This window comes from Vipera berus, assembly GCF_964194415.1.
Source record: "Vipera berus genome assembly, chromosome: 2".
In the NCBI taxonomy this organism is placed as follows: Eukaryota; Metazoa; Chordata; class Lepidosauria; order Squamata; family Viperidae; genus Vipera; species Vipera berus.
In genome coordinates, this window is record NC_138203.1 from 173,412,554 (window position 1) to 173,438,892 (window position 26,339).

Genomic DNA, 26,339 nt, shown 5'->3' on the forward strand with positions numbered 1-26,339 from the left:
AATATGTTTCTGCACAGAAGAAATTTACAGAATTTGTTGTCGATGCTTTTAGACTGTTAAATCTTTTTATCTTATAAACATACAATCAATTGCATTTCCTGTTCTCCCTCCTCATTCAAGGTTTCCATCCCCAAATACCCAATAGATTTTCTGCAAGTCCCAAAAGCACATATAAGAAAGTGAAGGGAAATCACATCTCAGTGCCCGAATTCAAGGCTTGCATAAGCTTGGCTATTCTTTGAATCCTTTATCTGATGCATCCAAGGACACCAGAAGGGCTAGAAAAATTGGCTTAAAAGAGCAAGCTACAAACTCCAACTCATCTTGTCTAGGATTTGGGTGGGTTTTTTTTACCTTATTGCTTACTTTTGTATTCTTGTGCTCTGTTTATCTTTTATAATCTTGCTATTAAAAAAAACAATAAAGTTGAAAGCAAATGAAAACAAACTTCAAACTGGCCTTGGCTATAGACAACAGTCCTTTCCAATTCCAAACCACTCTCATTTGCTAGATGGGTACCATGGGAGATTTTTTTGTAAAGACCACTCAAGAGCTGTGGTAAAAGCTTTTGAAAACTCAAGCCTGCTATCATTTTGTCAAGTGGTCATTATTAAAACACCCTTTTTTAAAAAAAAAAGTAACGCAAACATGTCCTCCTTTCAGATTTCAGAATTTGAAATTATGACTGAAATTATTTTGGTTTGTCAAGAAAAACCTGACAAACTTGACTAAATCAGCTCTAAAGACCACTGGTCACTTTTGCCTCTGACCAACTTCAAAATACATCATTGCACAACCCACTGAAGAAAGCTGAATAAGTTTAGAAAAGAGAGAACTCACAATAACTCTTGCTCTCCTGAAAGTATGGCTTAGGAGGTGAGCATCAAAACCCATCCCCTCCTGACTCCAAGACTTCTCAATAGCACCCCGCTGGGTTTTAGAACAGGCAACGGACCTTTCCTCTTCTGCTTTGCATCATACAGTAAAGCACAGGAACATGGGTCAGGATCTCTGCCAAAGCTCAGTCCCCCCCCTCCCCCTCCGCAAGACCCATCCCCAGACTGTGGTCATGCTTCAGCAGATGGTTTCATGTCTTCTGATGACGTTCACAAAGTGAGAGGGCAGCAATGCTGAAGGGTTTCACCAGCTGCTTTGTACATCTTCGACACATGAAGTCCAGATACTATGGACCTGCAACAAGCCAAACCTATTTGCAGCAATTGCAGGATATGGATCAGGAATAGGGACTGGACGTGATGCCAATACAGTTCGGATGGGTAGCTAGTCATTTAACTCGGCAACCCTGGAAATACTGAAGATCAGATCTTCTGATCTGTTCTTAGAGAAGACTGGGATCATTCTTAGTCAAAATTCTCATCCCTTTTCACTATCCTTCAATATTGCCATATCCTTCAATGATATCTGGGCTACCAGAGGGTGGGCAAGAACAGTGGATTGAAACAATAAAAGGAAGAGCAAAGTTCCCTTCTCTGGTTCCCTCCTCATATTACAAACCATTTGGGCACTAATTTAAGGAAAACTGAAATGTAATCATGGTCCATTCAAAGATAGTTAACAGGGAAGCAACAAATACTAGATCCAAGAAATTGGGAAACCAGAGCTTGTCAATGCAACCCTTAAAATCAGAGACAAGAGAAGGGAAAAAAAATAACCTTGGCAGAGTTTTGGGTGGAAACATCTGTGATCTGTGCAAAAATGCTGACATTGGACTGTTACTGTTTAGAGCAGAGTACAGAAACAAGCAGAGCAAATAGCATTGACCCAACATGGAAGCATTTGTAAAACACTTTGGGGGGATGATGTCAGAGGAAAGGAGAAAACATTTACCTGACACCGTATACCTCCTAACTTCACATTACATTCTGTGGGATATGGTACAGAAGGTCATGAGTTCAAATCATGTTTCCTTCCTTTCTTTCCATTATACCAATCTCCCATTGCTAGAAAATACAATAACTTTCCTGGACTAATAAACAAATAAGAAATATATGGAATATGACCCTGGGAAAAGAGTTTGCCAGGCATGTGACAGGCTTACATGCCTAACTGATGGCTGGCCTAGCCAGTTCTCAGAAACTACATATTTTAACTCCTGCACTGCATCAGAATAGGGGAAGCTAAGATTATCCCTGCCTTGCAACAGAGGAAGCAGTCCTAGAAGGCCCCCCAAGAAAGGAGACAAACGCCTGATGGTGGAAGACTTTTTAAATACAGGTAGTCCTCAACTTATGACTGGTGATTTAATAACTATTAGTAGACAGCCAGGAGCAGGTGCTTTACAGCCTATAAATGACTTCCGGGTAAAATGTTGTGCCACCCCAGCCTGGTCACATAACCACATTTTGGGTGCTTGGCAACCTGTTCAGATTTACAACTGGCAGCCAAATGATCCCCCTTTGCAATCAGCGATCCTGTGATTGCCATCTGCAATCTTCTCTGCTGGCTTTCCTAGAAAGCCGTTGCAAGTGGAGGGGATGGAGGATTTGAGTCCAAGGGATTTCTCCTCCCTTCCCTGTAGGGGAAGGGAAATCCTCCTGCACATTGTAGGAAATGGGCCTCAAATCTGGGCAAAAATGCTAGCAAAGGCAACATCCTGAAAGGCTCTGAGCCTCATCGTTTCAGAACCCTGAGACCCAGAGCCTTTCAGGATGCCAGCTTCACTGGCTTTTTCCTCTCTGGAGGAGAAAATGCTACTGTGAATGCCATTACTCTCAGGATGGTTTGGAAGGATCCTGCTCCAAATCATGTGATGTGGTGATGTGGAGAGAGGGTCCACGACTGGTGGGCTCAGCCAGTCAATGCCTCCCAGCCTGCAGCAGATTTCTCTATTCTGTTGGGCAATGGGCCTCCCAGAACCTCCCAAACCCCACAAATCACAACAACAAGGAAGAAGCTTGGATTGTGATCATTGATCAAGGCAATCATATGAACACCTCATTTAATGGCCACAATGACGTAAGACTAAAATTCCAGGCTCAATTGTAATCAAAAGTCGAGGACTGCCCTCATTCCCTGGTCCCCAACCTTTTGGGCATCAGGGACTGGTTCCATGGAGGTTTTTCCGTGGACCAGAGGGGGCATGGTTTTGTGTGCTGCCTGCATCCTGTAGATGGGGCTTTGCTTGTTTGTGCGGACTGGTTGCTGGCATGCTGCGGCCCGGTACTGATCCACGGACCGGGGGTTGGAGATCCCTGCCCTAACTGATCCTGAAAGACTTTAAATGGACACCATCTGGCTTTCATGCTGAACAGCATTCCTAAGGGAGGTAAGTGATATTATGTGCAAAGCATCAATTTCTATCTGAGAGAGCCCTATGAGGCCTCTGATTGGTGTAGATAAGGCAACAATATGCACCTTTGGCTTCTCAGTCCTTCCTATCCTGCATCTCAGAGATGAATATTCTATTATGTAAGATGTTGCATCTCCTTTCAATTCTGTCCCATCCTGCATTCTCATCTCTTCTCCCACACATGCCTAATTTGGTTCTCTAGGAGAAGTATTTTATGCATGAATAAAAGAAGGAAGTGGTGTACAACTTTTCTACTATTTTTCCTCCCTTCATTTGCACTGACTACATAGAAGTTCAGACCAGCCAAGTAATTATCAACTTTTTTCCAAGGTACTTCCCTTCCTCTTCCTTTGGCAAGTTGGTTCAGGGATTTTATTTTGCAACGCTGTACTTGTTTGGGGGAGGGGTGGTTTTAAGAATGATGCATACTGCAGAACAGGGAGAGAAGATTTATAGCCCAACAAAGCTTTCTTTCCCCGACAGCAATCAAAATGCCTCCTCTGTCACCATTTCCTCAAAATGGAGAAAGAAGTGTCATGTGCCATAACAATTGGGGAAGGATTTTTGAGACTTACATTGAGTACAAAGTTCTACAATGGCTCCTCCCCACCAGCTCATAATGTAGGCAGGAAGTATGGAGGAGATGGCTCTTAGGCACAGATAGGTTCAACTGTTCCCCATTTTTGAAGTCTCAGAAAACCAAATGAGCAAGTGTTGATAGCATGAATATTTGAACAAGGTCCAAGATGCTGCACTGCTTGCAACAGTGGCTCTAGACTCTTGTGCATGCAATTTGTATCATACATATTAACTGTGAACAGCTGCTCATACCAGACCAAATTAGTACATCAGCCTTTTGCCATTGATGGTAGTGACTAAGGGCAGCTTCATCTTAATGATGTGTAATGCAGTCAGAGGCAAGAACTGCAGATGGTCATTGTTAAACTGGGAAGTTTAAGTTCTTCTCACAGCAACTGCCCGAGCGTGATTGACAGTACAGACCTTTGAATGCAGGAATGGTATCCAAAAATCGGTCCAGTGATGTACAGGAAATTCAGTTCCTACATCATGCAGAACTATAATTATTTTCAACTGGCTAAACCATGCTTTGTTAAATAAGACACCGTGGTGAAGTGCCTATCCTGCTAAACCCCAAAACATGGGTTACAAAACAAAATGATAAGCTGTACGCAATATCTAAGATAAAACCAAAAAGTCTGTAAGATGACTAAGTGCAATGCACAAATTCAGGCAGTATGATGAATCAATCCTAATCTGCAAACCTTGGCATCATCACATTCGGATTATTGAGATCAAAAGGAGTGAGTGTACTTTGGATCTGAAAAGAGGACTTTGTGAAATTAACCCCTACTTTCTAGATAAAGTGGCACAAACAAAAAGCAAGGGACAACTACAGTTGATCAAATCTGGAATAAAATCCCCACTCTGCAATGAAGACAAATTTCTTAAATCAGGAGACCCAAGATTCTTTCTAAAGTGCTTATCTTAACTATAGCGTTATAATAAATAATAATAATAATAATAATAATAATAATAATAATAATAATAATAATAATAATAATAATAATAATAAGAATAAGAAGAATAAGAAGAAGAAGAAGAAGAAGAAGAAGAAGAAGAAGAAGAAGAAGAAGAAGAAGAAGAAGAAGAAGAAGAAGAAGAAGAAGAAGAAGAAGAAGCAGTAGTAGTTGGAAGGGACCTTGGAGGTCATCTAGTCGAACCCCCTGCTCAGGAAGGAAACCCTATACTATTTCAGACAAGCGTTATATGCACAGTGTGTGTTTTTCAGAAATAAGTGACCATAAAACTATAGCTACAGTTAATGCAACATACAATGTAAGCCTGATTATCATTTCATGGTCTTGCCATCTTGCTAGATTTCTGCATTTGGATATATTATCTCCTTAATCCTGCTTCTCTAATCTTCCAAAGCAAATAACGAGAATTCTATGCCTTCTGTGTTTTCTGCAAAACAAGTTGTGTAACTTATTGCATCCAGAGGCTGACAAAATATAGGACAGACTGTTTAGCCAAGTGAATACTTATGCAATTGCCTGTATTTTAAATTATTTAGTAGTTATGGTACTGTAGCCAAGGCAGAATTAAGTAGGAGAGTGAAGGCCCCATAGAATTGAATTAGCCAAATGGGCAATCATATAAATTGAAGAGAAGAAATAAATACCGGTAACTCAAAAATGTAATGTTTCATTATCAAGAAGCCCAGGGATATCCTTATGGTGTTCCGTCCAAGTTTTAAACAGTTCTATTTTTCCTTCTTGCTCCTTCAAGTCAGTTTGGACTCCTAGTGACTGTCTGAACAAGTCAATTGCAATCTTATTGGTAAAATTTATGGACATGGCTTGTCCCTGCTGTTTTTCTAGGACTGTGAAAGTGTAATCAGCCCAAAGTCTCCAAGCTGACTTCATTCCTAAGGCAGAGCTAGAACTCCCAGTTTCCCAAATTTCTAGTGTGATGCCTTTAACCACCATTCCAAATAGTCTCCAATTATCTTTTAACTTTTTGAAATTAATATGCAGTAAAAAAGGAGAAAGAGGACGGAGAAAAGAAAAAATGGTTTGCACAATACATACTACTTCCTCCTGATGTCTGGCTCTTCCACTGCAGAAAAGCTATGTGCACCATATTTCTAAAATAACACAAATGAATCTAAAGTAGCTAGGCCTGATACCACCAGGAAAGTGAAGAAAATGAATTCTGTCTTTTTCAAAACACTTTCTGCTAAAAATCTGCAATGACGAAATCAATTTATTAGTATGCAAGGAATGTCTCATTTCCTTTTCCAGGAGTGATAAGAAAGTCTCTTCCGTTCTATAAATGCACAGTGACTCTGTAGGAGTAAAATGATTCAAACTTTTGGGTAGTTTTCACTTCTTTCTTAACATTTGTGTCATAGCAAATTCATCTCCTCCTGCCCACCTAAACAATATACATTCCCCAGAGCATTGAAATTACTAATTTTAGTACATAGATGATATATGGAACCTGAAGCGCTGAACCCAGCAGCTGTTTTCTTCATATAGCAGATAAGTGGGAAGAGAATTCCAAGGAAGTGTAGATCTGTGTGTCATCAATAAAACTCCAGATGATTTTCTTTAAAATGCAACACATTTTAAGGAAGGGTGTGGGTGGGAAGTAAAGCAAGAGTCATGGTCCTGAAAATAATATATATTGTTGTTGTTGTGTTGTTAGATTTAGATTTAGATTTATTGAGATTTTTATACCGCCCTTCTCCCAAAGGGACTCAGGGCGGTTCACAGGGCATAAATATAAACAACAGTACAAACATTAAAAGATAATTAAATTAATGCCCAAGTTAAAACCAGAATAATAAAACAAACCTATAAACAACCCAAGTACCCCCATCAGGCCAGACCCGCTAGTTCGAATAAATGGGTCTTCAACCCGCGACGGAAGGATCGGAGGTCTGATGCCATCCGGAGCTCAACCGGCAGTTGGTTCCATAACGCCGGAGCACCCACAGAGAAGGCCCTCCCCCTGGGGGCCACCAGTCGACATTCCTTGACAGGAGGCACCCTGAGGAGGCCCTCTCTGTGGGCGCGCACAGGGCGGAGGGGAGTCGACGTTGTTAGCTGCGAAGTCGTGTCCGACCCATCGCGACCCTATGGACAACATTCCTCCAGGCCTTCCTGTCCTCTACCATCTTCTGGAGTCCATTTAAGCTCACGCCTACTGCTTCAGTGACTCCATCCAGCCACCTCATTCTCTGTCGTCCCCTTCTTCTATTGCCCTCGATCTTTCCCAGCATTAGGCTCTTCTCCAGTGAGTCCTTCCTTCTCATTAGGTGGCCAAAGTATTTGAGTTTTAGCTTCAGGATCTGGCCTTCTAAAGAGCAGTCAGGATTGATCTCCTCTAGGACTGACCGGTTTGATCGCCTTGCAGTCCAAGGGACTCGCAGGAGTCTTCTCCAGCACCAGAGTTCAAAGGCCTCAATTCTTTGGCGCTCAGCCTTTCTTATGGTCCAACTTTCACTGCCATACATTGCAACTGGGAAGACCATAGCCTTGACTATACGCACTTTTGTTGACAGGGTGATGTCTCTGCTTTTTAGTGTGCTGTCTAGATTTGCCATGGCTTTCCTCCCCAGGAGCAAGCGTCTTTTAATTTCTTGGCTACAGTCCCCATCTGCAGTGATCTTGGAGCCCAGGAAAATAAAATCTGTCACTACCTCCATTTCTTCCCCATCTATTTGCCAGGAATTGAGAGGGCCAGATGCCATGATCTTGGTTTTCTTAATGTTAAGTTTCAACCCAAGTTTTGCACTCTCCTTCTTCACCCGCAACAAGAGGCTCTTTAGTTCTTCTTCACTTTCTGCCATTAGAGTGGTATCATCTGCGTATCTTAGGTTGTTGATATTTCTTCCGGCAATCTTAATTCCAACTTTTGATTCATCTAGCCCTGCCTTTCTCATGATGTGCTCTGCATATAAGTTAAATAGGCAGGGCGACAGTATACAGCCTTGCCGGACTCCTTTCCCAATTTTGAACCAATCAGTGGTTCCATGTCCAGTTCTCACTGTATGGTTATTAACTTTTGTGGACATTGGTTAAGCCTAGAGTAAGGTCTTTTTTCCCTGGACACTCCTAGCGTCTGTGTAAAAATCTGCACAGGCAGACACCTGTGTTCCTCCTCTACTGTTATTATAAGACTTTTTGTTGAAACCACACAAGCACTGTGCAAATACTACAGCTACTATTTGGAGATGCTAAGTCAGGGCCAGTTTCAGGACCAACTTTATCAGGTACCCACAAAGATCCAAGTCCTTTTAGGTTTTTACTATAGGACTTTAGCTCAGCCACCCTTGGCCAATTTTCTCTCCTACCTTTCCCTCTTTGTGTATGTGCTATGGTGAGGAAGCTGTCAGGAAATGTTCCTTACCTACATTACACCAACTTCCCCGATAATAATTTGAATGACCTCCAGGAATACAGATCTCCATTCCCAAAGTTGACTCCTGTGGAATTGTAGGAATTGAAGGTCACATCTGAATAATTTGCAGGTTGGGAATGACTACTATATGTGAACTCTTATGTGTCAGCAGCAGTTCCTTCTATCCCATATTCTTTTCCTCCACTGGGTTTAAGATAAAGATAACTTGAAGACAGACAAGCAAACTACGGTTGCCTTCTTTCCTTAAACTTATTTGGCTGATCCAAAAAGAGAACCAAGCAGAAACACTAGAATGGACCCTGGCTGAACTGCAAAAAAGGGATTGGCACAGGAGGGTTGGGCCCCACTGCAAAGTTGAATGGTGCCAAATTACACATATGCAACGACATTAACATAAAAATGTTGTAATAATACCAGGGCTTTTTTTCTCATAGAATGCTCAGAACTGCGTTCCGGCACCTTTTTTTTTTGCAAAAAAACAAAAAACAAAAAAACCAACAACCCAGCTCCCTTATTGGTTTTCCTAAGCCTATTGCAGGGCTAGCAATCTTGGCTCTTTTTTATGACTCGTAGACGTCAACTCCCAGAAATCCTGAGCCAGCCATGCTGAGGGGAAAGGGAGAGGTTTCCAAGCTGAGCCATGCTGGCTCAGGAATTCTGGGAGTTGAAGTCCTTGAGTCATAAAAAAAGAGCCAAGATTGCTAGCCTGCACTAGAGGAGGTCGTTAAAATTATTTACAGGATTACGGTACTTCTTTAGGAACTAAACTTTTAGAATCTAAAACGGCTAATTCAGAAAAGCCAACAGGAAAGAACCTCACATTTTTCATCTGCTTCTGTCTTTTGGAAGGTAAAATTAGATAACAAAATAATCTATTTCTTATGTTAACATCTCTGCAATGAAATCAAAAGTAACAGGAAAGAAATGAGAAACATTTTTCTCAATGTAATATGTCTAATTTAGCTGATTCTAGAAAAAATAGTATCTTTTGTACACTCTTGAAAACTATTTTGAATCTAAACAATTCTTAAGAATGAAATATTCTTAATTTGGACTTTACTTTTACTGTTTGGACTGTTGTGTGTTTTGAAAAATAGATTATTTAGAATCTAGTTATGTTGCACTTCAGTCTTTAAATAATTAACCTAGTATATACATAACAATATATGATGTTTTCCCTGGTGAGCTTAACATCAATAACAACATTTATTAAAAAGGCTAAAATAATTTCTGGGGGTATTATCTGTATAGTAAAATTTTGGACAAGCAGTGATCATGTTACATATGTGCATAAGCGTAGTCAGTAGCATATGCCTTTTAAAAAATATCAAACATGCAAAGAAAGAAAAATAAGTCCAAAATATCTGTATTACATCCAGAAATGCCAACTTTGCAACCAATATTTCTCATCCATAACTATGGCACCCTAAGGATACCTGCATACATGCAAATGTTTCTCTGGGATCAGTAACACAACAGGGATTGCTTTTTCCTTCCAGTAACATATACCTAAAACCAGTTTATTGCATTTGGCAATTTTACTAAAAAAATCTCATTCATTTAATTTGAAATCAAGTGAAAAATTGATTTAAATTATTTTATTAAAACAAATTAATGACAATTCTTTTATAAAAAGTTGCCTCAAACAAAATGAGTTTGACATGCCTGCTCTAGATAGTTGAATGCTCCAAAATAAATTCTAGACCAGGCCTGTACATGCAGCCTACCAAGCACCCTTGGACAGAGCACAGACTTTTTTTTTTAAAGTAATAAAATCACCACCACTGCCTTGAAAGTCATGTGGCCTAGTGCCTCCATGGCTTACCATGACCACAAGCTCCAACACTGTAGATGCTCCTTTAGTCACCAAATCATTGATTAGCCCACCAGCATTCCTTTGCAGACCACAAAGATTTTTAATTTATCAGTGTGGGCCTTTCCTTTCTACAAGATAATAATAATAATAATAATAATAATAATAATAATAATAATAATAATAATAATAATAATAATAATAATAATGATGGTGATGATGATGATGATGATGTTGGAAGGGACCTTGGAGGTCATCTAGTCCAACCCCCTGCTCAGGCAGGAAACCTTATACCATTTCAGACAAATGGCTGGCCAGTCTCTTCTTAAAAACTTCCAGTGTTGGAGTATTTACCACTTCTGGAGGCAGGTTGTTCCACTGGTTAATTGTTCTAACTGTCAGGAAATTTCTTCTTAGTTCTAGGTTGCTTCTCTCCTTGACTAGTTTCCATCCGTTGCTTCTTGTCCTGCTTTCAGGTGCTTTGGAGAATAGCTTGACTCCCTCTTCTTTGTGGCAGCCCCTGAGATATTGGAACACTGCTATCATGTCACCCCTCACCCTTCTCTTCATTAAACTACACATACCCAATTCCAGCAACCATTTCCTATATGTTTTAGCCTCCAGTCCCCCAATCATCTTTGTTGCTCTTCTCTGTACTCTTTCTAGAGTCTCGACATCTTTTTTACATCATGGTGACCAAAACTGGATGCAATATTCCAGGTGTGGCCTTACCAAGGCATTGTAAAGTGGTATTAGTACTTCACATGATCTTGATTCTATCCCTCTGTTAATGCAGCCTAGCACTGTGTTGGCTTTTTTGGCAGCTGCAGCACACTGCTGGCTCATATTTAAGTGATTGTCCACTAGGACTCCGAGATCTCTCTCACAGTTACTACTATTGAGCAAGGTACCACCTATACTATACCTGTGCATTTGATTTTTCCTGTCTAAATGTAGAACTTTACTTTTTTCACAATTGAATTTCATTTTGTTAGATAGTGCCCAGTGTTCGAGTCTGTCCAGATCCTCCTGTATAATAAGCCTATCTTCTGGAGTATTAGCTATTCCTGCCAGCTTGGTGTTGTCTACAAATTTGATGAGTTCCCCATCTATTCCCTCATCCAAATCATTGATGAAGATGTTGAAGAGCTGCACAGACCTCTTCTAGATTTTCCCCTTGCCTTTCCGAGTTAACTCTTTGGTCTGTCATTGAGCAAGAATTGACTATGTAGGGAAGCATATTATCATTTGATGTATATTTAACATATGTTCTACCTTTATTTACCAATTATATAATATTTGTATGCAATCCACATGGCGAGGTTTGGGGAAACTTACAATAGAAAAAATATATTTTTAAAATCATAAGATTAAAACATCGCCTGGCCTGTACCGCCTCCGCTGCCCGCATTGCGCAGCCCTGCCATATAGAGTGGGCTCTGCTGCTCCCACAGCACCAGCTGTGCCGGCTCCAGCCCCAGGGAGGGGAGCCCGCCGCCAACACCCTTCGCACCTGTGACTGCAGCAGCACCACCCCCCCACTCCCCCGCCTCCTGCGCCCACCAAGATGAGAGTTCCAGCACCTTTTTTTTAGAAAAAAAGCACTGAATAATAAACTTGCATCATTGTGGGTTATCATTTTTGTCCCTCAGAGGATGTCCATGGGGTTCCAGGTAGCTTATTTGCTCATCAGCTGTGTGTGAATACTGGAAGGGTCTATAATAGATTTACTATCTGGGAGCTATAAAATTAACCAGTTAATGGCTGGGCTCATAATGTTATACCAGTGGGTTTAAAACTATTGTTTAAACCATTGTTCTTGAACTGTTTTACCCATCCACTAAGCCAAGAACAAATTATAAGCTCATAGTAATTATTAATATTTTAAGTTCTAAAAGTAAATGACTAGAATTTCTAATCTGAAGAACTCAAAGATAAATGTATGTGTGTATATTATCCAAAGTATGGCTCATCAGTAATGCTGAAGATAGAGTCAGTTTGTATTTGACCCTATTTGATGGATATTCATATATTACCATAAGTATCGCTTCGCAGTCATGTATTACCTTCTACCACTAATCCAAATTTTTGGCAGTTCATACAAATGATTTACTTATTTGAGCAGCATAACAGAGAAGAAAGAAAAGACACATAGTATTAGAGATCATCTTTCATGAGCAATATGTATTTCCCTGTGCCAATAGCTAAGAATCAGTGCTGAACAAAAGTATACCTGATAAATCTTTTAATTATAAATTTTGCCTAAGAGAAATATATCCAAATACAATCAGAATTCCAAGGTTAATCAGAAATTCTAGTTTACTTAACTATGAACAAATCTTAACATATTGTAACAGATCTGTATGAACTCATTAGTGCAACCAAAACTTGACAAATATTTGTATTCCAGGAGGAAGCTGCAGCAGCTCCTTACCCTCCTGCTTTGCAAAGAAATGAAATGGTGCCAGTGTGAGACACACTATTGAAATAAAACTCCATGTCATGCTGTCACAGAATTTTCTCATGCCATGTGCAACTTATTTTTAAGATGTGGTTGTCTCCTATATTTCCTGTTTGGTGCTTAATAAAAATGGAACCAGAAGGGAAAAAAGTTTCCACAGAGTTAGAATCATTAGGGTCACATATATTTGTCCCAAATGACTAAGAATCTAGGAAACAAATCAAGACCAACAACCTCTGCTTTATTACATTGCCGTTTCTCTCTGTTTCTGATCTTCATCTGCACAGAAACTATGATGCTGAAGTGGCCTAATGAATTTAATTTGGATTTTACTCAGCTAATTACTGTTATTACTAATGACTGAATTACTAATTACTGTTATTCAAGTTGACTGCTTTCTGGAGAATCATCAGAAAATGTGCATTGTTACAAATTCAGCTGAGTTGTGCTTTATAGGACCAGCAATTTCTCAGACACTCTCAAAGTAGTTTCTGGCTATCAGAAACCCTCACTGCACATCTTTTAACCTTGGATCAAAGGTGTAGCTGTGGCATAAACCTTGGATTGACAAGTTGACAATTCCTAATAAATAATATGACATCATATTTACTATATATTGTTTACAATATTTCTATCTATATTTTAAACAATATATTCAGTGTTCTAATATGAAATTATTATAAGATTATATATGTATGTGTGTTAACAACATTTGCCAGGGTTAATACTCTGCATAAGCTGGTTCTCCCTCATCAACAATATATATTAAAAGGAATAAGGAAACTCATACACTTCATAAAAATATTAAGCAACCCAATGCCATGTATTGTCCCTAGATATCCTCTCCAACCTTGCTATTAATATGTAAGTGGATCTACACTTGGACCTTGCATACCTTGCCTTAAATACCATCATGGAAGAAAAGCAAAATATTAATGCACTTCACACTTTATAAATGGGTTCCTAGGACATTTAATGGCTAGAACACATTTTTTCTGGATAAATGCACACTGGACTACAACCTGTCATACCCAAGCACCCAACTGGGACTAATATGATTTTGTTGCATTTATGCTGAAGAGTCAATTAACAGACAATCATGAATTTTGGTCCAGGAAAACCACAGCCTATGACTTCAAGGAGAAAGAGGACAGAGAGATGTTCATACTTGTAAATGAAAGTTTATATATTTTATAGCTGCCCATCTCAATCAATGACTTTGGGTGGCTTATGAAGTTGCTATTCTGCTATTCAGGGAGAATGAGGGAGGTGAGGATGGAGAAGTCTGGCATATTTTTCAAAAACATAAGGATCCTTCAGCAATGAAATATCTGAAATGAGCATCTGTTTCTTTTTATGGAACATGAACAAAGTTCCTGGAATCTCTATGCATATCCCAAACACTTACAATATACAGTATCTCTTCATGCTAAGCCAGCTGCAGAGATTGAATTTCAGTTTTCCCCAGGGCATGGCTAGAACAGAAAAGAACAGCATTCTGGCATGATGTGGCAATGGCTTTCGAATCAGGAACTTTGGTTTCTTTGGTGTCATGTCCAGGCAATCTAACACTCCAGAGCCTATGAATACCAGCAGAGGGAAAAGTTGAGGTAATGTGAAAGGAAATGCCTTCAAAGCTTTGCCATGCCCTATGACTGCAGAAAGTTGGAGGAAATGAGAGATTCCCATTCTTGTAAATCCAAATTGGCAAAGGGGAGTCCAAATTAGCCACCCTAATTTGGGATCTACAAATGTGTTGGACTAGTATTTTCTTTTTTTTTATTGAAAAGTTTTAACATACATTTTATCTTTAACAATCCCCCCTCCCCCTCCCCTACCTATCCCTCCCTACCCCTCGAAAATACGACTAGTATTTTCGTCAGGTTTAATAGTTGGGAATGACAGAGCTCGACACTAAAGATCTTGGATGGAGAATAATAGTTCAACATAATCTGAATAGGCAACAGCTATTCAATAACAAGATATTACCACACGAGGGCAATTGTTCAGCTAAAGTGTGGCAGTCTTAATACACAGCAAATATCTCAATTCTCAGGCTGGGTCAAGTTCTAAGCAATAAGCCCATACTTCAGAGATCGATAGACTGAATGCAGGAGAGCACAAGAGAAAGGGTTTTTAATTCCAGTTTAATCCCCTATTAATTAGTTTTATTTATTTACTTATTTCTCAGTTCCAAAGACTGATAGGATTAAGATGGCTGCCTCTGAAAAAACTGAGAAAAATATTCTTGTACTTCAAAAACAGCATTAACAGCCAAAAGCCACTGCAGGAAATTGTGGAAACAAGATTAATTTTCTCCAGTAATGTGTATTGTTGTTCCTTAAATTCCTGTCAAGCTGTTTTGAGGTTATCTTTATATTGTATGTTAAGAAACAGCAACATATTTTTATGGCTAGTCAAGTGCTCAGTTTTACATGTACAGCTGAGCTGGCATGACTTACACACTCACACACAAACACATATATGGAGGGAGGGAGGGAGGGAGGGAGGGAGGAAGGGAGGGAAGGAAGGAAGGAAGGATGGATGGATGGATGGATGGATAGTGGTGATAAATGCTGTGACAGATCAAAGAGTGACAGAGACCTGCTATGAGCTATTTTAATTTGCATGGAAAAAATCTACGACTCTCCCAAAAACAATTTACAGCATCCCTTACCACTACAGTATACACACTAGCTAGGGATGCTGTGAGTCACAATGTGTAAACATCTATACAATTTACTTCTGGACTAGATTTTAAGATTATAACAATATATCAAGATAATAACCCATGCACGTTATCCAATAATTCAAATTTGGCATTCATTCTATTCCTATATTGAGCAATAGTATAAACACAACGCGAAAGTTGGCTACAGAGACCTGCATCAGAATATAACTTAAGTGAGTAGTCAGTGCTGGATAAAATCGTGCACTTCTAGGTTAAGAAAATAATAACATAATAAGTTCTGATTGTATCTAAATGGAAAATAATACGCCCTGAACTCTGCTGAGTTGCCAAAGGGATGTGAGGCGGTAGCCAACCACCTCAATTTTTCCACCTTCCCTCATTTCTGCTCCCATCCTCCAGTGCAATGTAACAAAAGGAATGGTGGATCTTTTTGGCTCCTAAGACAAAGGTCAAATCCTCCTCACACCTGCCCACTGAACTTCTGAGTAAAAGAGCCCCAGTTGTGGCCAGAAGCCATGCTTCAATGAAGATGCAGCTGTTTCCATACTTTAATAATGTCCCATTGTGTAAATGAAATTAAAAAAAATTGGCTCCACTCTTCTAAGAACAGAGCATACCGCAGTTGCAGCAGAAAACATGGCAGGGGGTGGGCTGTAGTCTGTGACCCAGTACACCTTCTGTTTTTCTTCCAGGACAAAAGCAACAAAATCCTGAGAGCTTCCAATCAATGCTGTACATACCACTCAGCTGCTTTGCACTTTTATCATCCCGCTTCATTACAGAGCTTGTCACTGCTAGGATTTTATTTACTGTTCTTTACAGGCAGTGAGGAGCCTACCAATTTGTATCCTAAAGGAAATACAAAGTCAAAAATCTTCCAAATACTACACCCTCAAGGAAGTGAGCTCCCGTTCCTGCCCCCAGCTCCTGCCCATCTAGCAGTTTGAAAGCATCCAAATGCAAGTACAGTAATAGGTACCACTTTGGCAGGAAGGTAACAGTGTTCCATGTGCCTTTGGTAGACAGCCATGCTGGCCAGATGACCACGGAAAATGTCTTCAGGCAACACTGGCTGCTAAGAAACAGAGATGAGCACTGCACCCTAGAATCAGACAGGACTGGGCAGGGAAATCGTTACCTTTTTACTATTCCCCCCTCCAAAGAAGTTTTGCAATAGTGAAGCTAAAGAAGAAGAAAAATAGGATCAGAGGCTATGACCTTTTCCCTGACTTCCTGAGTGAGGCCCAACTTTACAGTTTTGCAACTTAAAATATTAGTTGTATGAGAGAATCCTCCTATCAATGCCCTTCTCTGAATTTCTTTGTAACTTCACAGAATAGGAATGAATTAGTAATCCTCACATGTTTTTGCAAGTTATCTAGGAGAGGAAAAAAATGCTAAAGCAACAGGCTATTTATCTACCCAGGACAGAGTTGGATTTCTTGGTCTTTCCAAATTCTCAGCTACAACCTCTCAGTCGTGCTGATTCACCCATTGTGCTTTGTTTAATTTGATTAAATGTGATGTTTGGTTTGTAAACCTCAGTTTGGAGCTTAATCCCAATCAGTTGTAGATTTAATAAACATACAGTAGATCAGCAGTCCCCAACGTTTGCAGCTTGGCAGCCTGGCTGGGTGGGGGGAGAGGGGAACTGGGCTGTGTGAGAGGTGGGCCGACGTGCACACATATGCACAGCTCGACTCATCCAAGCAGCGAGCCAGTACACACACACATGCACACAGCTTGATAAAGTGGAGCTGTGCCTGCATGCACGTATGTGCTGGCCCACCACTCATGCAAGGTGAGTTGTGCCTGCATGCACGCATGCACCGGCCCATCATTCACATAGCCCAGTGGCAAACAGGCCCAGGGGGTATATCTAGATATAGCTAGATAGATAGATATTTATTATGGTCATTGATCATTGCAAAGTAAATTAGGAGTACTATCTACTCAGGCATTGGCTTATTTGCCTTCACTAAATTTTACAAATTATAAAACAAAACTTTGTAACATGTACGGAAAGGGATGGATTTCTGTTGGAAAATTCATAAACAAAAATTGAGGATTTTGAGAATTTTGTTATTAAAGATTATGAAGAAGGAGGAGATATTCTTGTAAAACTGACAATATGCAAGAACTCCGGTCTCCAATAGTACAAGGGCAGATTTTAATTGCATATGACATTTTCTTTAAGTTCTTCTCTATGATGGTTGTGAGGCGAGTTTTAAAGCAACCACAGGATAAGACTCTTCTGAATTGTGCAACTATAATTGGATATAAATATTAAGCTGGTTTAATTTATACAGACTGATTTGCAAAAATATCTCCAGTCAGAAATGTCTATTGCATTTCACTTTCCATATCTGTTGTCTGAGAAAGTGATGTTTGTGAGGGAATTAAAAAGTCAAAATAGTGGTTATATGAGAAAAACCCATTCCTTTAGTAGATGTATTGCAAATATGAAAGGTTTCAACCATTTCAGCCACAATACCATCTTGAATCTTCTGAACGCATCTGTATCTCTTCATCCTACACATAAACCCTGGTATTCTACAAAACTAGAGAAATTAAAAGAGTAATCTTTTTTATTTTGAGATGAAGTTGTTGATTAATGTTATATGCCAGAGGGCCCCAACCTTTTGGACACCAGGGACCAGTTCTGTGGAAAAAGATTTTTCCACGGACTAGAGGGGGCGTGGTTTCACTTGCTGCCTGCATCCAGTGGATGGGGCTTCACTTGTTTGTGTGGCCTGGTGGCTGGTCCACAGACCGGGGATTGGAGACCCTTATGTACCAGATTCAGGTGATAAATGGATAATCTTAACCAATAAGCAAATATATTTTACCAAAACTGCTCTCCGCCTAAGTGCTGCCAACTCCCTGATGGAGTACTAGTTTTGGTAAATAAATCAGAAAATACTATGCAGAAACATGGATTGCATGCCCTCTAAATTGGCTGTGTTGCTATATGAACTCCAAATGTATGAGCTTTAGGAATAAATAACTTTAATATACCACGGTTAAAAACATACCATAAAAGAATGTGTTTTCCTGGTCCAAATTTGGACCTGATTATATTCATTTCGGAGATCTCTTGCCTGTATCAGTGCTGGCATGTGAGTCCAAACTGTCCCATGGAGAATCCCCAATCTTGGAGCCCATTAGGTGCGGCTGTGTTTGCTGTAAATTCTGGGAGATGTTTTAACTCCTAATGAAGATTCAGAATTCCAACATTGAAGTGCATAACTGAATGATGCCCAAGTTGGCCAAGTCTGTCTTACAGCTCACTTATCTTGTTCCCCAGATCTGCCCATTCCTAGACTTTGTCCTTATCCTTGGATCCACCTTGATTTCATTTATAGGCCTAGAAAAGAGAAATCAGCAGCTTTTTGAATGTGAGGTTTTTCCTGCCTTTCCATTTACCGGTATGTCAGTCCATGTGGTTTTAAATACTCATAGCAGACAGGGAGAAGATTTTTAACAAGGAAAAAACATTTCTGGAAAGGAATAAGACTGCCACCCTCAGTTTGTCAATCCTCCTCCTCAAAAAAAAATAAAAATCTCCCTGAACTTTTAACAAGGCTATGCAAAAGCTGACATGAGTGGAAGCTATTTTAAAATTTCATTGCCCTATAGAACTGTTTTCAAAGGTGAGTCAATGCTACTAACTAAAAGGTCTACTCTCTCTTCTCATGAAGTGAATCCCCCCCTTTTTTTAAAGCCACCAGCAAATTTCAGCAAGGCTTTAAAATAACTTCTACAGATTTCTGATAGAAGCCATTTTTAAACCTCACAATAAGGCAGGGTTGGAAGAAAAACAATGAGAGGAAGTAGCAAAATATCAAGGCAATAAATGTAGTATCTAGGGAAAATTGCTTGCAGTAGGTAGCTTCTCTGTCCTATCTTGGTATGCACCCCTCCCCCAAAATATTTCCACAGGTTGAAATACCTTTCCAATTCCTTATATACTATAATCTATTATAGATGGAACCGGGTACAAATGTAATCTCAAAACTGCTATTACTATGCAGAAATCTGCTGGAAATTTGACCTGTCTGATCAGATTTATTTACACTGCAACCATGCTCACCACCCTGACTCTAAATAACTTCACTGACTTCATATTTGCTTTGTAGTCCAATTAAAAAGTTAGTAACTAGGACCTGCTGCCTTTAGCTACAAAAGAGAATGACTTACGTACTTTTTTAGCAGTGTCTCCTCCTTAGAGACAATCATCTAACACCTCTGTTGCGCTTCTTTTGATACTAGCTACAAATATTTTTATTAACTAAAGGCACTTCCAATCCTTTAGTTAACTCTTGGCTTACACACTGCTTTTAATTGGTGTCTCTTCCCTTTTTATTACCACTGCACAGTCATATGCTGCATTATTGATATTGTTATATATTGCATAAAACATCATCATCATCATGCAAAAGGGCCAAGGAAATGAAAGATGTTATATACATTATTTACATTACGGACGGGGAACCTATGCTTACCAAAGACCAAACTGGAACCATTTCAGATACCAAGGTTAGTATAGAGAGATGCTGGTAGAGTTTAGCAATGCCTGGAGGATCACCGGTTGCCTGCTCCTGGTTTACATAAGCCATTAAGCAAAAGGCTCTGTTTTGACTAAGATCAGTTTTTCAACATCTCATTGGAAAAGCCTCCCTCCTTATCTGCTACTTCAGCTTCTATTCACTGGAAATGGACAAGGTTTTGAATGCTGGACCATCATGTGAAGGGCCGCACCCAAAACTGCAGCATCAGAAATGGTAGCGTCAACACTATTTTTTCCATTCAGTCCTATGGCTTAAACCTTCTCTTTCAAAGCTGAGGTTTTCAAGATACCAAATACCATATCCTCTGCAGGAACAGTGGAGGCCCTGAAATTTGTACTTTGATTTTACAATCAAAGGGGCGGGGGAGATGCGCTTCCCCCTCCCCTTCCTTCTGTAGTTCTGATTCTCAAGTTACCACTACAGTGTGAAAGCAACAGTGCAAAACAGTACTGGGCAGACCTGACATGGCTCCCTGCAGACAGTAAACAAAAGAGGCCATTTCTGGGACTGGGATACATTTAAGGTATTTAAAACAAAAACAAAAACAAAAAACCTTTGGGTATCAAAAAGAGAAAGGAAACGTTTACATGGCTCCACTGTCATAATAATGCAGCAGAACACTGGATTGAAGCCAGAACATAACCAGATTTTCTGTTCTGATAACAATCCAACAACAGTACATCCAAAGGTCCCAGAAAGACAGACAGACACAAACTCTCTAGAGGCCTTCCTGATTCTCTGTCTTGGAAAATCAGAAGCCACTGGACAGAACAGGAAAAAAGTACATGCACTCACACACAATCTCCAGCCTTGAATCTCCAGAATGGGTGGGCAGGCAACTAGCACCAAGCAAAACAAATGGGAAGGGAGAGGGAAGGGACCTTCCAGCCTCATTTTGGTCTGGATCACAACAAATTACAAGGTACTGCCTTAGCTACAGCTTGGAGGTGGGGGATGGGGGTCCCTATCCTCACACAGATCCTGAAAGAGGCACTAGGGTCACACTCCCAAGAAGTTCCTGCGCAGCACGCACACTCTTTCAAAGCCAAATGGGCATTTACCAGGTGAGATACGTGGAGAAGCATCTCAGAACAAGGGTGCCTCATTTTGCTCTCTCTGTATAACAGGCACAGGCTGTTTGCTGGCATAGCAAATGGATGAAGTTAGAAAACAGGACTTTTTTTTCTTTTTCTTTTTGCAGCTGAAAAAAGAACGATTTTTTTCAGCGGCAACCCTGGAAAAGCGGAAGCTAGCGCCAGGCCTCCAGGTCTTGCCTGCCTGAACGGGATTCCCAAAGCTTTCTTCTAAAGAGGTGGAAAAAAATGTGTCTCGGTTTTATACACCTTTAAATTAAAACTCCATTGAAAAAAGAAACGCAACTTGGCCAAAATAGAACCAGGCAACTCCCGCCTTATGCCCGCATCTACGTCTATTTTACCAGAGTTCCCTTCCTGCCGCAATCCAATATAGGCTGACCACATCCCGCCTGGGGATCGGCTCCGCGATCCGACCCCACCGTCCCACGAATAACATCAGCTTCTGCTCCGGCTGTTTCCCGCTGGCTTATAGCTAAGGCGAGTGAGGGGGGGGGGATGCTGTCTCGGGTATGGAAACACCCGCGGAAACGAGCGGAAAACGGAGCCTTAGTAGCCGCGGGAGGGGGATCTGGGCTCCATCCCGCTGCCTCCTCTTCGCTCTCCCTCCCTGCCTTCGCGATCTACTTACCCTCGAAGTCGGAGATGATCCCTTCCAGGTGCGCGTTGACCGCCGGATCGGACATTGCCTCGCTCAGCCGTCGCTGTGCGCTTGGAAATGTCGCCCGCTCCTCACCCGAGCTTCTCGGCAAGGCCGGAGCGCGGACGGAGGGCAGGGCGCCCTCGGAAGGCCCCCGAACAGCGAGAGGGGAGGTCGAGAGTCGGCCGCCAGGCGCTCGCAGGCAAGAGCCCCCCCCTCCCTCCGCCCCGTGGCTCCGTCCCGCTGAAGAGAGCCGAATGAATGGAGGAAGGAAGGGGAGCCGCGGCCCTCCGCGGCCCTCCCCGCCCCTCCGCACTTGGCAGACCCGCTTGCGCACAGGCTGCGGCGCACGTCTGTCAAGCCGATCCGGAGCAGGGCAACGCCGACCAGAGGCTTGGCGAGAAGGCGGCTTGGGTCTTTGGTCCGGAGGGAGGGAAAGAGCTCACTCGGTCCTGAGCTTTGCCAGTCAGTCCGGTCGGTAAAAACAAGCAGCCCGGGGGAGGGGACTGTCGTCCAGCCTCCAAAGAGCCTCTGGCACCAAGGGACAAATCGGGTCACTCCAACCGCCCGTGCTGCGGCAGCCTGGAAAACGAGTTTCTGAGAATACGCAGACTACTATAGCTTCCTCCATTGACGTGAATATACGCTATGCCTACAAACTCAGCAGAGAAATTGTACGTTGGGGGGGGGGGAAATGTATTTTTATTACAGTACAGTACTCTTAAAACCCATTCTTTCCTTTCTCTACAGGTAAATTTGACACCTATTGTGCAGCTGAGAAGTTCAGACAACGTGTTTTTAGCAGAAGGGAATATTTACAACTAATCTTCGCCTTAGCCCCAGGACCAAATTCGACACCCGGCCCACCAACAGACCAGCGCTGTTTTGTTGCTTAAGCAAACCGTCCGTCTTCTTTTCATCTCATGCTGCCTTCAAGAAAATCAAAGTAGCATTATCGGGTGCAAGCAATCCATTGTTAACATTAAAACAATCCTGGGAGAGAGGTTGAACTAGAAAGTCTGGAAAAGCAAAGAAGAGTAAAAAAAGAAAAAGAAAAGAAAAACTTAAGTTTTACTTTAAAGGCTGGACAAGGGATAATTTAAAGGACCTTCAGGCCAATACTAGAGAAAGACAACTGGGCTAATAATTAGGGGTGACTGTAACAGTCTCTCTATCATCCCTCCCTCCCCACCCCCAACCCACCAGTGTGGTGCCCTTCAGGGGCATTGAGCTACACTTTCCAGACAGACTGGCTACCCCCCAGGAATTATAAGAAGTAAGGATCCAGGAAATGAGTTACTTTTGTTAGATAAAACAATAGAAATAAATTAGATAAATAGAGCTTTACACCACTCCAATTGGGTGACCCTCCCACATGTGTTGAAATAAGATCCCTGGCCACTGAAAGGGAAGGCTGTAGTCCAACACATCTGTAGGGTAACAGTAGTGGGAAAACTGCTTTATGCCATAGCCATTCTGTTCTTATTCTTTTTCTGCCTAATGCATTTCCTGGGCATCTTTTTATTTTACACAAAAGATCTTTGCTTCCTACTGTAAAGGGACAATTGCTGTTGATCAAGCTTAGCTCCTGGTGACTTCAGAGACACATCCATGCTTTTTTCCTGACAATAGCACAGAAGTACATGTAGCTTTATTCCTCTTTCATACCCTAAGCTCAACTACCCCCCCCACCCATCTTCAACCATCAGCTTGCTATTTTTGCTTTCATGTTTAAGAAAATTAAATTATTTTTTGTCACCGCGGTTATCAATTGATGAAAAGAGCAGTAAAAGTAGTAACCTATTTCTGAACAATTTTAAAAGGATGTTGTATAAATATAAGATGCTAATAAAAGACAAACCTTTTTAAGTGTTTAGAGTGACTGGACTACAGCTGGGGAAATTCAGCTGCAAATCTGCCTTCAGCCATTAAATCTGCAGGATGACACTTTCTCTTATCCTAGCCTGTTTCAAAGATGATGGTACATTGCCTTGAGCTCCCTGGAGGAAATGTGTCTATGAACGTAGTAAATACATAAAAGGAAGTTAAATCTCTGCGTTTAAAGCACCACTGTGAATGTTCTTTTAAATAGAAAAAATAGGATAAAATATTTTAAATAAATAGTTACAGAATTTAAAAAGATATTTAGGTGGCTTTTTGTCATGCCCTCTAGCAAGCCTGGGGCAGCTTATACTGACAGGGCAATGAGTTTCTGTTACATGCTTACACATGTTTCCAACATACTAAGAACATCTGTTCATTATTTTTAACTTACATATTAATGTTACCTGAATGTGTGTCTGAGCTCTCTATAGTGACACAATCTTTCCTGCACTGCTGAAACTTTTCCATGTTTAAGGTCTGTTTTTATTAACAGCATGACATAGAGGAAATTTTAGATGAGGCAAAATTGTTTTATTTTTTTTAAAGAAAAGCTATCAGAATAGTGCCCTCAGCAGGATACTGTTTAATCTAAGGTAGGAAAAAATGTGTCTGCCATACTTTATAAGATCAAAAAGAGCAATAAGGGAACTTGGCCTGGCTAGAATGTTTCAAGCTGTTTCAAAGCTTAACTGCAGCATTCTGAATAGCTTCTTGCCATCCAGCTCTGTTTGCGGTCAGTGTTTGTGAAACACATAGTCCCCATTTATATTAACAGTATGTGACCATCTGAAAACAGGTAACAGCTAGGTTTCTCTCCAATGTACCCTGCGGTGTATTTCAGAACAAAATTAGTGTTAAGCCACAGTAGATTTCTAACTAGCAGCATTACTCTGAGTGCAAAACTAACATCATTTCTAAAGAATTGCTGTGATTAGCATCCCTTTATCACCCCAGTGAATCAACTGGAGATGATGCAGAGATACCTACTAGTTGGCAAATGCCCACTGCTACCTCAGTGCTGGGGCAGAAAGGAACCCTGTATTTCTTTCTCCTGCAGTGCTAAAGAGAAGCCACACAACCCCTTTTCAGTCTGTATGCTTTTCCAAAAGAATGGATGGAATGGAAGAAAGAATCTGAAGGTAAACTACTTAGATATTAATTTAGACTAAGATATTATATAGCCCCCCCACTACCACCTGCTTAATGCCCACAAAATGTGGATTACAATTCCACCATCCCCATGTCAACATGGCAAGTAGGGATCAGAGGACTCACAGATCAACATAGTGGCAATGGTAGGTTAGATGACTGGGTAATGGCTCATTAGTTTGGCTGCTGAGTTTTATTTCAGAAGATAGTCCTACATTTTTTGTGTTCTTAAACTCTGTCCCAGCCCACAATTTAAAAATGTATAATAGTCCTTGATTTATGAACATTTATTTAGCAACTGTTCAAAGTTATGATGGTTCTGAAAAGCGGTTCTCACACTTAACTCTCCTATGGTCACAGATCAAAATGTGGGTGCTTGGGATTATATTTAGGTGATTTACATTGCAATCACATAATTGCTATTTGTGATCTCCCCAGCCAGCTTCTGACAGGCAAAGTCAATGGAAAAAATGGGTTCACTGTGGCATTGTTTGCTTAATGACTGCATGATTCACTTAATAACCATAGCAAAAAAGATTGCAAAATCAGATGTGATTCACTTGACAACTGTATCACTTAGCACTGGAAGTTCTGGTTCCAATCGTGGTCGTAAGTCAAGGACTACCTGTAATACTGACCTATTGGACCAGTGTGTTGCCACTGTCACTTCTCTACTAATACACATTTTTAATTACTCATTTTGCTTAAATTTTAAAGACCCATGAAATTAATAAACAAGTCTGCATTTCAGTTGCAATCCGAAGAGAAATTGTGGGATAAGATTCGTACGTTATTGGCGCTCCTCCTCCTTTTTTAAAAAAAAAACCCTGCTTATTATTTTGTAAAAAAAGAAAGAAAGGAAATCCTAATTTGTATTGTGACCTTGTGCTACTTTATAGACATAATCCAACTCCCTGCTGTTCTGCATCTTCAAGGAGAAAGAGACCAGGTAAAGTTGGATGAATAGACAGAATTATCAATACAAAATTGATGGAGGATTCCAGACCACACACTGTGAAAACATATGCCAGCTTAAGACCCTCAGAACACTTTTTCCTTCAAAATAATAGTTAAAAAAAGGCCCATGCCTTTAAGTGCCTATGTGGGGTGTGTGGGGGAAGGCAAGCAGCCCTGTTTATTTCAAGAACATGTTGTTTCCTTCCTTGCTGATTTATCCATAATGTGTAATCTATACTGTATTGTAATGCTGCCATGCAGAACTAGTCCACAACCACATACTGTGGAACAGCATGATAGTCATGGCATAGAAATGAGGACTCTTTGGGGTGACTCTGACATGACATTTTCAAGAAAGCCAAATCACAGGGTGAAAGGGGATGACAATGCAAAGGGGTGATAGTGCAAAGGGGGTGCAGCGTATCATACACAGATAAGGGACACAGATTCTACCCCTCCCTCCCTCCCTTTTTTTTTGCTTGAACTAATTTCTAAAATCAAATGCTAAAGCTTCTTTTAGCATTTGCACAAAAGACAGGAAACCACACTATCTGATTTTGGTGACTGTGCAGATAAAATTCAACAGCCTGGTCAAAGGAAGTGGGAAGGAACACCCCCCCCCCAACACACACACAGGTAAAAAGCTGCTGGGCTGCATATGGCAGTTGGGTCACAGGTTGTTCAGCTTGATCTAAAGCAAAAGTCTCCAAACTTCGCAACTTTATGACTTGTGGACTTCAACTAGCTGTGGAATTCTGGGAGTTGAAGTCCACAAGTCTGAAAGTTGCCAGGTTTGGAGACCGCTGATGTAAAGGAGA

At 40.8% G+C, this 26,339-nt stretch overlaps 1 protein-coding gene across 4 annotated transcripts in view; it reads right to left on the reverse strand.

The window, feature by feature from the left end:
* Nucleotides 1-26,339, reverse strand: part of SEPTIN9 (septin 9) — a 299,259-nt gene that overhangs the window by 121,767 nt on the left and 151,153 nt on the right. The window contains exon 1 of one of the 4 annotated variants that reach the window (XM_081319517.1): nt 21,523-21,943. The exons of the other annotated variants lie outside the window; for them this stretch is intronic. Within the exon in view, the coding sequence (XP_081175643.1) occupies nt 21,523-21,577 (55 nt within the window). The 5' untranslated portion in view covers nt 21,578-21,943. Of the gene's footprint in view, nt 1-21,522; nt 21,944-26,339 lie in introns of those variants that run through there. 4 annotated transcript variants of the gene reach the window in all.